The 17,467-nt window shown below is 36.7% G+C and overlaps 1 protein-coding gene across 2 annotated transcripts; it reads left to right on the top strand.

Annotated features, from left to right (window-relative positions):
* The first annotated feature begins 457 nt into the window (after positions 1–457).
* On the top strand, positions 458–17,450 carry RAB5A (RAB5A, member RAS oncogene family). 2 transcript variants are annotated; one of them, XM_031590213.2, is made up of 6 exons: positions 458–704; positions 6,879–7,127; positions 10,050–10,201; positions 11,075–11,197; positions 12,967–13,060; positions 15,972–17,450. In XM_031590213.2, the coding sequence occupies exons 2-6, from the start codon at positions 6,965–6,967 to the stop codon at positions 16,085–16,087; spliced, it is 648 nt and encodes a 215-aa protein (XP_031446073.1). In that variant the 5' UTR covers positions 458–704; positions 6,879–6,964; the 3' UTR covers positions 16,088–17,450. The 2 variants fall into 2 exon arrangements, with proteins under 2 accessions (XP_031446073.1, XP_031446072.1); XM_031590212.2 differs by having other exon boundaries at positions 459–704; positions 6,875–7,127.
* Positions 17,451–17,467: the final 17 nt, after the last annotated feature.

The following is a 17,467-nucleotide window of genomic DNA, read 5'->3' as shown; positions in this document are numbered from 1 at the left end:
GATGCCCAATGGACTCTTGAACAAGATGTATCACATAGTGTCTGCACGTATTACTAGCAATCAAAGCTTGTTCTGCCTTTGCATCCTGCCATCTTCAGATTCAGCACTCTCACAATACTTAGCCCATCTCTAATTTAAAATATATGCAGCTAATATAATAAATATATTGCCAATATAAAAGATATACTGAGAATTTAAAATGCATGTGGTTTCTAGAGGACAGGCATAGAAGTTGCCTGCTCACTACGAAAGCCTCTCTCCTGAGGAGGAACAGGAGATATCAGCACCCAACCACCCTCAGTGCTTTCAGTGAGAAGAAAATGGAGGAGGAAGAAAAGGGAGCAAGGGGTCACGTGACTCGCAGGCGAACCGGAAGCGTGCGCCTCGTGTGGGCCGTGACGTGGCTACAGTACCGGAAGTACGTGTGCGTGTGTGTTTTGGTCGGGGAACAGGCGGCGGCGGAAGTCGGCGGCGGCGGCCTCTGGGTGAGGCCCGGCTGCGCCCCCGCCCCTCGCCCCCACCCCGCGCTTGCCGTGGAGCCGCCTCCCCGCCGCCCCCTCCTCTCGCGGCCCTGCTTCGACTAGGCCTCCAGCCCTACTGGCCGGAACGACGGACAGACAGACGCTAAAACAGACGCTGCACCGCTGCCGCCTCCTGACTCCCCGTCCAGCCCTTCCCCTGCGTGGCCGTCGCGGTCTGGCCAGGTGAGGAGACGATGGGGCTGGTGGGGCGGGGGCCGCTTCGGGGGTTGGTGAAGCTCTGACGGCGCCCGATGTGCGGTTGGGCCGCTCGGGCTTCTTCACCTTTCGCCGGCCGCCGCCGGGTGCTGCGGGCAGACTGGGAGGCAGGGCGGGCTGCCAAGGTGGGCAGCCCGGTGGAGGGGGAGAGAGGCTGAGCTCTTCTTCCTGGCTCAAAATGGCGCCCCCGATTTTCCCACTTCCCCTTATTCCTGTGCCTGGAAGGGAGCTGCGGGGGAGGGGAGGCGGCGGGGCTGGCGGGGCCGGGCCCGGAGCCGTGGCGGGGAGTGGGATCCTCCACTGCGATTCAGCGCCGCTTGGTCCAGCTGCGAGGGAAGGGTTGTGCCCTCCGAATTGTGCGTGGAAGGGTTGGAGGCGACGGACCCCTCGCTTTCCCTTTCGTTTGCGGCTGGAGGAAGGCCAATGTTGAAGGTGGGAAGTAAAATACTTAGACAACGCGTCGCCATCCATAGAATGCTGACAGGCCTAGTGGACGGTGTGTGCACTGTCTGAGTCTCGGTTGGAACTAGTGGTAAAGCTGGAGCATTGTAGAAACATTTACCCTCCTGTTTTAGAGCAGAGCTGAACTGTAAAATTATCAAAATGTTTCATGAAACGGGACTTTGAAAGGCTATTATTCTCCCAGGATTTTCTGTGATTCTTTTCAAGCTTATGCCCTTTTCACAGCCTAGGAATGGAAAAGGACTTAACAGCTAACAGAGCTAAAATTAATGAGTTCCATCCACACAATATTCAGACTCAATATGGCAATTTTTTTTTTTTTTCCAGTTTGGTAGTTGCAGGCAGACTAGGTTTCTTGCCTAGATGATATTATGTAACAAGAAACATCAGTAAAAAGTAGATGTTAGCTGAAATGAGTTGCTTAGGGACAGTGATAGTACAGTCGTCATTACTTACATTTGCTGTATGATGAACCAGTTTGTCTCAAAACAATTGGTACTATGTATCTTTTATATGATATATTAAATAGCTTATTAAATAGCTGTTGCATTTAACTGGAAATCTGTTAGGGTTTTGTTTTTTGTGGTGACTGTTGATTCACATCTTTAATTTACAGCTTCATAATGCTTCAATACAAACTGGGACAAATGTTTAGTTATGTGTGTCACTGTCATGAACGCTGCACAGTAATTTTGTCAATTCTGGAAGAGAGTAACAGAAAGCTTTGTTAGTAGGAGTCCTTAATAAATAGATTTCTTTCCATACTGCTTTTTAAAACAGACAAGGTAGTCCAGCATAACCAAATTAGACAATGGTTGCAAGCTCAATGCTGTATGATCTCTATTCATGAAACATCAGAAAACTTATTAGAAATCAGTACAGTGTTAATTATGTTCATGATAAGAAATATTATCATTTGCTCTGAAATGGGAAGGTATTTCAAGTGATAGAATGTTCCATGTTTGAATTAATCATTGACTTTTGTTGAGGTCTTTGATTATGTACTTAATCACATTCATTGTAGGAGCAGTGTTAACTGTCTTAATCCCTTTAGTAGTCTGGCTTTTGTCACAAGCGTTATTTTGATACTTCTGTATTGGCTTTCTTGTTGTTTAAAATAGACACTGATCTGAACACTTAAGTGACTGAATTTAGTTCCATTAAGTTGTGAGTTTGTAGGTCTTAACACGAAGTGATAGAATTCTGCTTATGAACTCAAACATGAGAAATTTTACATGATTTTCCATGAAAATAATTGTGACCCTTTAACTCTCTCTAACAAACCTCTTTAACAAGGACTACCTAGAAGAATATAAATTTGACTGCTAAAGGAGTGAGAATACCCAGCATCTGATAAAATACCTGTTAGGATTAACAGAAGCACTTTCTTGGTAATGGCAGGACTAGAAGATGGTGCATTTGTGGGTCTTTTCCTGGAGACTTTAAGTGAAGTTAAGAGGAGGAAAAAATAAAAAAAGATACAGCTGCTAAGCTCTTGAAGTAAGCATTCAGAATTGCCTTGAAAGTTATTTGTCAAAAAGAAAAATTAAAGTTGTAGTTTGTGAGATAGCACCACACAGAAGACAGCAATGTTACTTTTACTTTTTTTGTTTCCCAAAGCTAGTGTTTTACAGATGACTTAAGGAGCTGGAGAACAAGTTTGGCCTGTGTTCTGGAACCTGTGTGGGTTCTGTAGCACTGAAATCTACCTTTACATTCCTGTGAGCCAGTATCAAATCTAAAAAAAAAAAAAAAAAAAAAAAGCCAAGAACGTGCTGTGATGGCTGTTATAATTGTACTACTTCAGATTAAGAAGATCTGTTGATTCCTCTTCTGTCATGTTTGTACGATGTCCTTTTGTGAGCTTACTGGGCAGTTTCAGTGTAATCTGAAACTTGTAAAAGATGATGCATGCATGCTTATGGAAAATGATTGTGACTTTATATATAACAAAATCAGCTGGATATGCTCTATCAGGTTTCCAGTTCTTTTTTTTTTTCCTTATCCTTTATTTATTAAAAACTGCATGGTACAACTGTGGTAGGTTTCATTAAGTTAATAGACATACTGATGCAGCTACGGAAGGCTGTTTGCAGGATGTTTACAGGCAGGGCTTGTTGGCCTTGCAAGTAGTGTGATCTCTGTCATCTTGACAGCTAGTTAATTTTGCACAATACCTGAGTGTATAGAATGCTTTCTTCTGAAGGAGGGGGGAGTGTGTAAATTGCAAAATTTTCTGGTTGGGCATTTATAAAAGACTGATAGTTGTTTTGACAACTTAATTCAACTTTGAGTCCCAAACGAATTTTGTAAGGATTAGTAATAAATATTTTGTAAGTGAATTAACTATTTGGCAATTTCAATAACTAAAGGTTGTAAACAACCAGTTTAAAAAAGTAGATTCGTATGGGATAAATCAGTCTTTTCTGTTTTTTTTCTTTCATGCCACCCTTTGTATGTAAGGCAACAAGCAAAAGGATGATCATAGAGACTAAATGTGTTGATTTTTTGCACACTGCACATCATCTGGAAGTCACTTCTTTCAAAGAATAATTCACTTAGTTTCACTTGGATTTAACCCTCATATCTTAATGCTCCAGAGTCTAGAAGAGCATGGGGTGAATTAAGATTAAAGGTTTTAAAATTATTTCAGGGTTACCCAGGCACAGTAAAATGCTACAGTGCGAACAGATGTTTTATTTTAAAACAGAAAGAAAATGCCTTCATTTTTCCAAAGGAAGAGATAAACAAATGGCTAACATTCTCAGCTATCTGTATTTTGGCCACACCTTGCTGTTTTTTCTTGTATTATAATTAGCTAGAGATTTACTCTTTGTCGCTGATCCTCTTTTATCCATGTTCTCCCCCAACTTCTCAAGCATGTTTTAGCAATATGTGGAAATAAGTCTTGCCTGAGAACTAACGCATGAGCTGTATGTCACTTTTTTTTTAATTTATTTTTTAATGCCATAAGGATGAAAAGCCTGGTGTTCTTAAACCAGCTAGATCCATTCCTGTATTCTAAAGTATTCAACCAAACCAAATTTAATGAGAGGATTTTGATATGTAATTATAGGGGCTGATTACAATGGTGGAGTATATGGTGGTTTTTTTGCTTCATAAAACTTTGTTTCATTATTGCATACTTTTTTCCAAACGTTTGAGAGAACTTATATCTGAAGTATTTTACTCCTGTTGCACAACTGAAATAAAAATCCATTTATTTTTAAGGGTAGTGATAACTGTCGCGATCATGTGACGAGCAGGTCACGATCTTGGGACAGACAGATGAATAAAAGATTGGAATATTTTAACTGGAAGAGACTAAATTATTTTGAGAAGTATGGGTAAACTAGCAGTATGAGCAAATAGAAATATCAGTAAGGTGTTGGAAAATATACTTTTTTTTTTTGAGGACTTATATTAAAGTTGTATTTACAGTGAGAAAATAACAGCTTATTCAAAATGTTATGTTCATTAAGAAATAATACTTTGATTTCTTTATCATGTAATACTTGTGAAAAATAGGTTTTAGGGGAGTGTTTCAGTGGTGGATTGGGTTCTGCTAGAGCTGTGGAGCTCTCTACAGAGAGAGAACTTGTGCTGAGTTTACAAAAGGGGAATTAGGAAGAGGAATGAAGGCTTAGTGTCTGAGGTAGGTGTATAGTAAGTCGGAATGCTCAGATGCCTCATAGAGAATCATCTTAGCTATGCTTAATGTTTCAAAATGGGAAGGCAGCTAATGATTAAGACTACTGTTTGATTGGTAAGGTGGTAAATTTACCATAAGGAAGATAGAGTAACAACTTCTTGAAAATGGCTTTGCTTGCATTTTGCAAAATTAGTATTAAAGCCATTCTCTACACTGGGATGCTATGCTCCAATCTAACTTGCTTTTTATTTGAGAAGTAGAGAAGCTATATCCTCAACAGATGCACAGAATTCAAGTAGGTAAACAACCATGTTAGAACAAAGTTGCAAGCTAAGAGATTTTTTTAATCAATTACTTTTAAATATAGAAGGATATATTTTTCTTGCTGAGATTTGAGTAACAGCCAGTTAGGAATACTTCCTCCAGGTTCATTTGGAATTTTGTTTTGGGAGAGAGAAGAAAGAAAATATAGAAAATACTTCTCCAGTTCTTCGTACGTCAGTGCCTACCTATGGAAGATTTAATCTTTGCTATTAAGTGCATGCATAAAAACACAAGTCTTTGACTCAGAAGTGAGAACAACGGGGACTCAATGCTTCTTCATCCACATGAATAAATATTGTGATTTTTTTTTTTTGAGAGAGAGAGTTTGCAACAGGAGGAGATATATTGAAGGAATGTACTGTTAGCATATGCTCTTAGCAAAGATCTCTTAGATCTTAGCAGATCAATATTTATGTATTTGATTTGGAAATTTTGATTTACTTCCATTTGATAGATCTCTGGTGGCTTGCACAAAGCAATCAGGAATTCTTAAAAGTCAGGACTACCCATTTTTCCATACATGCCATGCTTAGCATTTTCACTTCTATAACTACAGTTGTTAACTAGAAAAGATATTAAAGCTTTGTACATCAAGATCTGTACTGCCTAATATGAGGAAACTGTGTTGGATATGTGTGATAAAAGTGAAACAATAAAGTGTATTTGCAAAGAACTGATGTATTGATTGGGTTTTTCCTGGTTCTCTTTTTTTCTTTGTTTTGCATTGTTTACTGTTGCTGACTTTTGAGTGTTGCTTAGTATCAGGAAAAAAAATCTTGATTATTTCTTGCATGTTACTTGTAAAATATCAAATAATAAGTGTTATGTTGTTATACTTTGATCTTGATATGTTATGAAGTAAGAGACTGTATCCTAGGGTGCATGGATTTGAGGGGTGGTCAGCAGGATGATGGAGGTAATTGTCTCCCTCTGCTCTGCCCTCATGAGGCCCCACCTGCAGTACTGAGTCCAGCCCTGGGACTTCCAGCACAAGGATGCAGAGGTGTTGGAACAGCACCACAGGAGGGCTGTGAAGATGATCAGGGGGCTGGAGCAGCTTTACTATGAAGAAAGGTTGAGGGAGCTGGAGAAGGCTTCGGGTGGACCTTATTGCAGCCTTCCAATACTTGAGGGGAGCTTATAAGCAGAAGGGAAATCAACATTTTACAGTCTGATTGTGATAGGACAAGGGAAAATGGTTATAAGTTAAAATGTAGTTAGATATTAGGCAGAAATTCTTTACTCAGAGGGTGGTGAGGCACTGGAACGGCTTGTCCAAAGAAGCTGTGTGTGCATCATCCCTGGAGGTGTTCAGGGCCAGGTTGGGTGGGGCTTTGGGGAACCTGATCTGGTGGGAGATGTGCTGCATATAGCAGAGTGTGGAGCTAGGGAGCTAAGGTCCCTTCTCCCTTCCATCTCAAGCCACTTTATGACTAAGAGTCTGAAGTCTTGCAAGAAAAAGCATAATTGGGCTTTAATGTCGTAATTGAAAGTTTTAATGGTTAGATTTGGTATTGAAGAAGACAAGTGTTCTGTTTATCATAGATTTTTGTCTAGCTGACTTTTTACATGTGAGGGTGACAGTACTGGGAACTGTTTGCTGTAAATATTAGTACTGTATGTACTCCGTGCTGCAGTGGCGAACTAGGTTTTTCTTATTTGGCTTGTAAATCTAATGTCCTGCACTGTTTTTTCATAGCCAGGTTGTTGACAGCAGAAGCCACTGAATTCTGAATCCTGGAACTTACTTTCAAGAACTTGAAACAAAGGACTTCTTTCTAATTTGGGTATGGCTAATCGCGGAGCAACAAGACCCAATGGGCCAAATGCTGGAAATAAAATTTGCCAATTCAAATTAGTACTTCTAGGAGAGTCTGCAGTTGGTAAATCAAGTTTGGTGCTTCGTTTTGTAAAAGGGCAGTTTCACGAGTTTCAAGAAAGTACAATTGGAGGTGAGAAAATTATTCTTTTTATTTCCCATTTTTATTCTTTCTGTTTTCTTTCCATTGATTGCCATGAATATTAAGGGAATTCCAGAATGGTCACTGACAGCAAGTATCAAATCTGAACTAAGGTCTGTAACTTATTATGAAAAGAGTTGTAGATGGCACAAAGATGTACCACATTTCGATGTCAAGCAGACAAAGTAAACATGTGCTTGAACTGCATGGTTCTGGGAAGTAGACCTTATGTTCAATTTTGTTTGTGTGGGTGGGTATGTGGCTACTTGAGCTGTGCTATAGATTGTGTATGTGCTATAGATTTAAGCTGTGTGCATAAGGCATAGAATAACCGTTCAAGTATTTTGGTGTTTTTGAGACAGAACTACATCTTTCAAAAAGGTTGTAGTGTAGTTTATGCAGCTGGTTTTTGCTTTTGAATTGGGAGAACTCGTGTGTTTACATAAATGATTGTTGAAATGTAAAAATCTGCAAAGCTTACAAAAATAAAGCCAACCTAAATTTCAAACATCACCTTTTTTTACACTGTTTCTGAGTATCAGGTGTATGTTTTTTGTATATCTGTCAGCATACACAGAGAACTTTTTTCTCCTTTAACAGTTTTACTTATTTCTGACTTGGTATCTTTTGTAATGAATTTAGGATAGGTGTCAGTATGAAAGGTTGTGTATCACCTCATGCTTTATGGTAATATAGAAGGCATTCCAAAAGATATATTGAAAAGTTGACAGAAGAAAGTCTGGGTATAGGGAATAATAAAACTAATATTTTTCACTGATTAATTTTTTCACTTCCACTGATTATTTTTTTTAAATTTATTTAAAGTCCTTTTTGTATTCCCTTTTTTGTTTCTGGGTAGGATTTGGAAAAACCTGAACTGTTCCACTATATAAAAGCTATACAAAGGTTAGAAGAGACTTAATTCCAAGCTCATGCGTATGCTCAGTGTAATCTCTGTACTATTTTACTCTTCTGTTTAAAATAGGAACAAGAAAATGCTGTACTATACAATTGAGAGATATTAAATTCAGCAGTGTTGGGATTCAGAAAGTTTTCTGTAGAGAAAGCTGTCCAACTGTAGGCTGCATTTGCTTTAGGCATAATTATCTTTGTATTCAGAAGGGCCTTTTAACAAAGATAGGCTTATGTGCATTGTGAGCTTGAATAAGAACTTCTGAAAGAATGCAGTGAAAAGCAGACGTTGGACGGTGCTGTATTTGATAACTGGACTTTGCCACTTCAGACTAATGCAACAGTGCTTGTTAGCTACTTAAGGCAAAGAATGGCAATAAAGGATAGTAGGCTTTCAGATAATTAACATAGTTAATTATCAATTAAGTATGGTCTTGCAATCTAGAAGGAAGTTGACTTGTTGGCAGAAATTAACTGACATTCTTTTGTAATCATTGAATGGTTCCTTTCAACAAAAACAGGAGGGTGACAAAATAAAACACTTGTTTTAATATATTTCTCAGTGCATCCCTTCATTTATGGAGAGTAGGTACATTCTTCTCTTGAAGACAATAGCATCTTGAAGGACTTCAAATTCCGCTTGTTTAACATCTTGTCTCTGCCTTGGGGAAATGTAACATTCTGATGATTGAGGAGGAAACCCTTAATACAGTACAGAATGGGTTGGTTGTGGTTATTTTTTTAATCTTCGTTCTGGTTTTGGGCTGCTTTAGTAGCTGGTAAGGGAAGCCCATTTTACCAGTGCTTGGATATTAAGCATTCAGAGACCCAGTGATTTAACACTGGAACATCAAAGCCTTTTTCTTCTCCAGCCTGCTTGCTCATCCCTGGTGGATGCTCATACCTCTGATGCAGGAGCATCTGGCTGCTTAGTAGTCAACTTCTCTACATGAGTTGTGCTGTCATATTTATAAAACAAGATTGACTTGCTTTTATTGTAATAAGCTCAGTTGAAGGTTACAGCAAGAGCAGTTCAGGAGTGATTCATAGGCTACAGTGTCTTGGAGTATGTGGGACAGGATAACATCCAAGGTGTTCAGGAGTTACTGATCAGTGCTGCTAAAGGCAGATTTAAACAGATCACTCTGTGAACATGTGTGTTGATGAGAGCCCCACTTTCTTTCTCTTCCAAGTAGGGGCCTTCCTTTAGCATGTTGTTGAGATTTTTAGCATAATTTTGAAATATGGTTTCTATAGAAACACCTCTGTGTTTCTAGTATGTAACCTTAATCTGAATGGAAAGTGTTTTCTAGGAGTAACTGTTTGAAGACTTGCTATTAACTACTTACTGATTTTGTGATTAGTAGGTAACTTAAAGTAATAACAGATGTAGGTTTTAGATATGCATATAAATATGTTAAGCTGTAGTGGCAGAAGATACAAGTTTCCCTGAAACTGCAGGCTGTGGAAATCATGCTTTGAAGTAATTTTTGAGATGACTTGCAAAGGGAAAAATATACCTATATGATTGCTTTTTGAGCAAGAAAACTTCAAAACTTATTTGTACTTCTATAACCTTTAACCAAGGTGGGATTGTCAAGAGCTGAAAATCTTGGCTTTAATATTCTGTTGAAAAGTATAGCTGTAGTCCAGAACTGTACGTGTCAGAGCTGTTGGAGCGTAGCACGAAGAAATGCTGTTTGTTGCATCAAGATAAGAGGTATCTAGGAGGTGAGAGAAAAATTTTGTGGTTGCTGAGATGAACTGTTGGAACAGAATAATGGGAATTCTTCCTGATTTTTGCTTCCATGTGTCTTTAATGTGAGGAAAGTTTGATTGTTTAATTCTTCTGTGTTGATCAGTTACAATCTATTGGCTTCAGACCTGCTATATTTTAATAATAGGCTGGAGTTGTCAAGGAAATCGTGCTTGATTCATCTTTTGTGAACGTAATTTTATACGAGCAGACTTCTGGTTTCAGCACCTCTGTCTTTTTTGTAGCTGCTTTTCTAACCCAAACTGTGTGTCTTGACGATACAACGGTAAAATTTGAAATTTGGGATACAGCTGGGCAAGAGCGGTATCACAGTTTAGCACCTATGTACTACAGAGGAGCGCAAGCAGCTATAGTTGTATACGACATTACAAATGAGGTAAGTACAATTGAAGTGGGAGTTAAGGGGATTCTTAATGGTCTTGTGTCTGCTGTTTTTATATATAACTTGTGTGCATCTGTATCAATTCCTCACTTAATGTTGGGCTATGTGATATTAATTTGTGCCTAGAATTTTTTTTACCAAGAGATCCCATATTGTGTTCTTTATTATTATTACTTGTTAATTTAATAATAAACAAAACAAACAAAACAAAACAAAAAACCTAGGGAAAGCAAATGCCTTTGCAGTTTTTTTCAAGCCCACCTTTAGTCAGTTCATCTGAATTGAAATGTTGCTCACCACACTACTGGTGACAAATTATTTCTGATGGTGAAAGATGTTGCATTCATGTGTTATTGTTGCAAAATAGAAGGTAGGGATTAAAGGCAGCATAATCTACTGAAGCAATAACATAACATTAACTGATTTCTTTTTGTTTGAACTTGCATCAGATAAGCTTTGTATACTTTTGGTAAAAATGAGAATAAAGCTTTCAAAAAACCCAGCATCCCTCTACTGTGATGGTGGTCAATAATTAGAAATGTTGAGAATCCTTGAGTTTATTCATTAGCTTGATTCTTCTAGAGGTTAAAACAAATTTCTAATTTTCTCTCAACTGTTTCTCTATCTTTTCTTAGTCTGCATAAATCTTCATATCTTTATTTATTCAGTACTGTCATAACTCAGAACATTTAAAAATAAGGGTAGAAAAGTATCATTTAAAAAACTCTGTGAATGCGTCTTAGGACACAGGTAGCAGCCTTGCTTTAATTGACATTTTGCTTGAAGTATAGATAACAGAGACTGGGATAATAGGTGAGTGGAAAGGATGGTAAAACTCAACTTGCATCATTTTGCAATCATTAACAGGAGTCCTTTGCCAGAGCAAAAAACTGGGTCAAAGAACTTCAGCGTCAAGCAAGTCCCAACATTGTAATAGCTTTAGCAGGAAACAAAGCTGATCTAGCTAACAAAAGAGCTGTGGATTTCCAGGTATGTGCATACCTTCTGTTTATAGAAATAACCTTTTTTGTTGTTGTTGGAGTGGAAGGTGAAAAGGCCTACTGAGGAGCATGCACAGGCTAGGTGGTTGTCATAGAGGTCATACTGTTAAATATAAACCTCAAGAGAGGCTAATTCTAGATGCTGCTGAAAAATATTTTTGTACAAATGATATATGGCAATAGACTAACTAATTTATTTGCATATTTTTTAGGCTAATTGAATTTCTGTTCTATGATATGATCTCTTCCTGTCTTCCACTCAAAATTATCTATAATTACAGTGTTAGTGGAAGCAACAGAATGATCTGCACAGAGTTTGTTCCTAAGCTCTCTGACTTATCCACAAGGGAATTTTGAGAATCTTATGATACAAAGGTGACTGATAGACTTGACTTGCCTAGGGTATACTGTTGAAGCAGTGTTCAGCTTTTAATTGTGCTTTTCATGGCATTGTTTTTATTTGTATTGATACACGCATGCTCTTCTGTTATGTTTGTCTTCTTGAAAATGTTGATTAAACTTAGTTATCAGAAAATGACTTCCAAAGCAAATAAAATTCACTACAGATGTTCTCATTCATTCAGGACTGATTGATCTTAAGAAAAGTGATTCAAATACATATTTATTAGTCATTAATTCTGTTACTATTATCATCTATGTTATTGTGCGAGATACTGCTGCATATGATAATGAACCGTTGTATAACTTTAGAAATCAGTCTGTAAAGATTAGTAATTCCAAGTATTTTTCAACCTAAATTCAACATTCTAAAAAAAATTTTATTCTTTTATGTCAATTGCAACATAAAAACTACCACAGAAAAATCTGGTATTCTGTAGAAAAATTGCAGTATGTGACAAATACTATCTATCTTTATAGATAAAAAAAAACTTAATCAAATTTAATTATCAAAGGAGAACTACCTGTACTGTTGTGGGGGTGTTTTGTTTCTTATAGTTATGTTCTTAACATTTTTCATTGTCATCTTCACAGGTTTGATAGTCCTTTGCAAAAACATTTCAGATTTTTTAAATATTGGTAAATGTATTATTTCTGATACAGTTACATGTGTCTTAGCACTTGTTAATTAAATGAATATTGAACTAGACTACAGTTTTTCTTTTTTTTTTCATTATAAGTATTATGGTTGGGCTTTATGCAGATTTCCCATTGAATTCAAAGGCAGTTACATAATCTGAAGACACCAGGGTTTCATAGCTGAACTGACAGGAAGTGGCAAAAATAGGGAACAGAAATATTTCGCATGTGTATTTCAGATGGAAATCCAGACTGGCAAAGGAGATCATATGACAAGACATTAGATTCTCCTTATTAGTTTTATTATTCTGACAGAAATCCTCTATTCTGAAACTTCTCGTCAGTCTGCTTTAGTGGATGAAAGACTGAAGGTAGTTCTTTACAGAGGTGATAATGGGCTTTTTGGCATTTGAAGGCATTTTCTGTTACTTATTTATTCATGCCATTACAGCTAGAGTCTTGTAGTAGGATTGTCCTTCTAATATTTACTATTTAGTTTTGTGTAAGTTTTGATCTGGAATATTACTTTTTAAGACAAATAAGGATTTCAAGATTGCATTTCTTTTAACTACTTGATGGAGTTGCAACTTCCCTGCAGCTAATGAATAACACGCTGTCATGAGTGTTTCAGCAAACCTTTTTTTAAAACGGAGTATAAATTCTTCCTTAGTAGCAGTAAAAGTATGAAGTATAATGAACTAATGCAGTATTTTCTTTCAGGAAGCACAAGCTTATGCAGATGACAACAGTTTATTGTTCATGGAAACATCTGCCAAAACATCTATGAACGTAAATGAAATATTTATGGCAATTGGTGAGTTGATGGGGGGGAGGGAATTTAATATAATTGTTTTCTTGAGAATTGGTGAGTTGATGGGGGAGGGGGGAAGGGGGAAGAGAATATAATTGTTTTCTTGAGATGCGTATAATTGGAAATTATTGGATGCATCTGAAATCAAGCTCTTTCAGACTTTCACATAAATTATTTTTCTTTCTGTGGCACTGATGTTTCCTCAGGCCCCTTCAGCTACTTTATGATGTTGAGATAAACTGAATTGAAACATATTTGCGCAGGTCTTCTGTCAGGCATTTAGAGCTTGGATTAATTTGTAGTAGCTGAACAAGCTTAGATTAATTTGAATTCTGTCACCAAGTTTCATGCAACTATCTTTATGTTGTGATCAGTGGTACTGCTTCAAGTTGAAGAAAAATTAAGCTATAGTTGCTGTTATATATATATAAAAAAAAAACACCAACCTTTCCTGTGGCATAGCTCATCATTAAAACTTTACATAGTTTTACTTTAACAAATCCAAAATATATTTTATGGTTATCACGTTAGTATGAGAATGTAAGTAAAAATGTATAAATAAGTGACTCTTAACGTTATGATTTTTGCAGCAGATCTCATACTGCCTTGGGTAGGTGCAAAAGCTATAATAATGTACTTACAAGACAGTCATTGAAGCTGGAAATGTATCAAAATAAGAGATGACAGTGACTTGCTTTAAAGAAGTCAAGAGTATTCATTTTAGTCTAATTAGAGTATTTGCTAAATACTGTTTTATTTTAAAATTGTTTGAATTCCAAATGCAGCAATGTAAAATGCAAAGGGTGTGCTAAGAATGAGTATATGTGTTTAAATTCAAAGTCTGAGTACAAGTAAAGGGTACTTTGTGTGAAAAGTGAATTTACTAATATATTTTTAGCACTAACATTCCTTAGGAATTCCTATAAAGGTGATAACACATAATAGAAAGTTGAAATTACTAACAATCTTGTGAATTCCCTTGATAAGTATAACATTATTAAAAAAAAAAAAACGAAAGAGGGGAAAGATGGCTCTTTTAGGTGGGTTACTTGCCCTATTTAATAATCTTAATTGGAGTAGTCACTCTGTTACTAGGAGGAAACAGTGAAGTATAGTGTCAAATAACTGTATTAATCTGTTTTTCATGTTGCACTATGGTGACCTCTCTTGCTTTCAAAATAAATTGTTTTTAAAGTGCCCTTACCTTTTTCTTTGCAAACCAATAAAGTGGAAGGTAACCTAATGCAGTTCGAACTTCCAGCAAATGCAAATTAAATTATGACTATAGCAACATTTTACAGCAAGTACTTTCTTTATATTAACTATAAATATGTGAGGTGAGGGGTGGAGGGTGTACAGAATTCTAAGTAGAAGATATATTTTTGTCATAAATGCTGGAGGTAGCATTGCATTTAATGATGCAGAAAAGATCAATTATAGTCCTCTTTGCAGGACTACAGCTCAGCTTCAAAATTTTTTTTAACATCGCGATGCAAACTGCATCTTTAAAAGAAATGTGAAAAAATGAATCTTCAAATTCTGTTGTGATTTTAATAATTTATTATATAAACAGTAAACCTTACCTGTTTCTACTTTAATGAAGTACACACATTAAAACGACAGAAAGTACATACTTAGTACCTGGGTACTTGGTCTGCAAGGTTCCTAGTCCGTCTGAGTATTCTTTGGGTGAAATAGGTGAAATTCAAGCTTAGCATTGCATCAGAACAAGATCTGTGCAGCACTGAGCTTAGAATAGCCTTTTGCACAGCGTGAGTTCATTGCTAAGGACCATATGTAAATGTGATCTTCCAAAAATGTGAGGAAAGTCAAAAATGAGAACACAGAAAGGAGTGGATGCAAGCTACAACTGCTTGTGAATTAACTGCTTTAGAGCTTGTTCAAGGCTTTCTGTTATTAAAAAATAAAAAAATAAAAAATGCTCATTTCCAAGCAACAGTGTTGGGTAGATGGTGGTTTGTTTGTTGTTTTTTTTTCGCTGACGTTGTGTCTCATATTGTCTTTGCAGCTTAGAGTCATGAGAACTCTTGGGTTCTGTTAACTGAGTTAATCTTTTTGATGTGCTACTTTTGTTATTGCTGCCTGTTCCTGTAGTTGAATTTCATTCCTTTTTTGGAAAGTCGCTCTTGAAAATGTTGGCCAACATTATAATTCTGGAATCAAAGTATGCAGCCAGAAAGTAGAACAGGAATGGTGGATGGGTCCTGATAAAGTGAACAAGACAGCCCCATGGAAGTCCTCTGAAGTAGAACTTACCTTTCTCTCTGTCAGAAAATGACTCCAAGGAGTTGCTACGGAGAAGGGTAGTGCTTGTCACCTGTATTTTCCATGTCTGATTGAGAGTTATCCTTGAGCTACAAGAGTGACAAAAGTTAGCACAGTAAATTGATGTATAAGAACTGGACACATGCATCTTTGAGGGAGGGGAGGGAAAGAAAAGAAGGGGTTTGATCTTGTGCTGAGGACCATTTCTTAAGTTATATGCAGTGTTTATTCTGGGTAGTTATCTGGGCAGTAGATTGACCCATTTCTGTCTGTTGTGTTCTTTCATTGTTTTTGTATCTTTACCCTCAATGTTCTTATCTTAGACTGTTCTGTGTAGATGAATTCCTGCAAGAGCTGTCACTTTATGACATTGTACAGCATGCCTAGGCAGATATTTTTTACTGCTCAATATACTAATTTTGCTCTTAAATCTTAGATATGATAGTTAATCATTAAGAAGTTAAGTGTCTTAACTTCTTCTATTACCAACACACTGAATTGAATCAGACTTTATAATTATTATATTGATACGTTCATAGAGTAATGAAGTGCTGCCTGTTTGTGTACTCAGATGAGTTAATCTCACTACAACATTTAACCTCTTATTTTTTTTTTGTTGATTTTATAGCAAAAAAATTGCCAAAGAATGAACCACAGAATACAGGAGCTAACTCTGCCAGAGGAAGAGGAGTAGACCTTACTGAACCTACACAACCACCCAAGAGTCAATGTTGTAGTAACTAAAACATCAATTGCTTTAAACTGTTCTGAATATTCTTCTGCTTCCTAACTGTTAATAACCATGGAATTGGAGTGCTTAACCTGGCCCAGTACAGCTTCCAAACAGCGAAGAGACTTACAATAATAGTCAAGTTTATGATACAGAATTTCCTTTTGACCTAAAATTTTAACATGCATGTATCCACCGCTGTCTGTAATGTTTCAGCATAGAGGAGTGATGGAAGCGGAATAAACTTCCTTCAGTTAAAAGGTTTTAAAAATTGCTTTCCATTAGGGATATAGAAGACCTACTTTCCATGGACCTAATTGGCCAGTTCCTGTTGCTTCAATACTGATTACTGTTACGATGAATAGAATTTGAACTTTTCATAATTCTCAATTGTGCTTTAGAAGAGTTTTAGAAACAGGGTCTAAAAATTAAACTCATTCACAGTATTGATGCAACCAGTTGTTTCGGCAGGTATCTACTGTTTAGTTATACATTCCATAGTTTAATAATTTAATCCCAAGTACTACTTGCATTAACAATTTTAAGAACCCTATGCTTGCAGGAAAGTGGATTTTTAGTTGGTACACTGTATGTAAATTATATCAACCCATTTAGTTGTCTAAAGAGAATAGGATAAATCAAGTTTAACTTCATTTCTAATCTGTTCAGAAGGTACAAACCAGTAAATTCATCTTTACAATATAGGATATTTTTCCTTTTTACAAACTGTAAGAGCTCTTCAAGTAAAACCACAACAAACTTGGTGTCTGTGACTTTTTTCTTGGTTTTGATCATTGCTGGCCATTACAGTTTATTTTTCCCCTGAGGAAAAAAAAAAAATAGCGCACTAACAATTATGGACATTCAACTTGATTTTAAATTTGGATATTAATGTACTGTAAATAGGTACTCTGCATTGTAGTCTACATTTGTTTAATACTTTCTGTAATATTTAAGAGTTGCTTGAAGGTATACAGAATGTACAGTTACTTAAAGCTAACTTTTTTCCTCTCTAATCAAAGGGGGTTCTAAGTTCTTCCTTTATGGCTAGAACAGTAATAAATGATGCTCCTGTATCTGTAACATAAGTACTGCTGTCTGTCAATAATGAACTTTGCAACTTTGTTTTCCAAAGTACATTTTATTTTGACCTGTCCAGTATATTGCACTAATTCTTAGTTATTTTCATTATATGAAATCTACCAAGTGTGTCAGAAGAGATGAATTAGTCTATTTAAATGTTGAACTGATAGCAGAAACTTGTGCAGATTTTTAATTTGCAGTAATCTGGGTTTTAGCAAGGCAAATGACAGTTCACCAGTGTTTAGTTTTATATTGAGGTGCTCAGGTTTGAATAAAGTGGTTAAAAAAAAGTAAGTTTGTGATTACTGTTT

This window comes from Phasianus colchicus, chromosome 6 (assembly GCF_987193195.1).
Source record: "Phasianus colchicus chromosome 6, bPhaCol1.hap1.1, whole genome shotgun sequence".
Taxonomy (NCBI): Eukaryota; Metazoa; Chordata; class Aves; order Galliformes; family Phasianidae; genus Phasianus; species Phasianus colchicus.
This window is presented reverse-complemented; position numbering and strand designations above follow the sequence as displayed.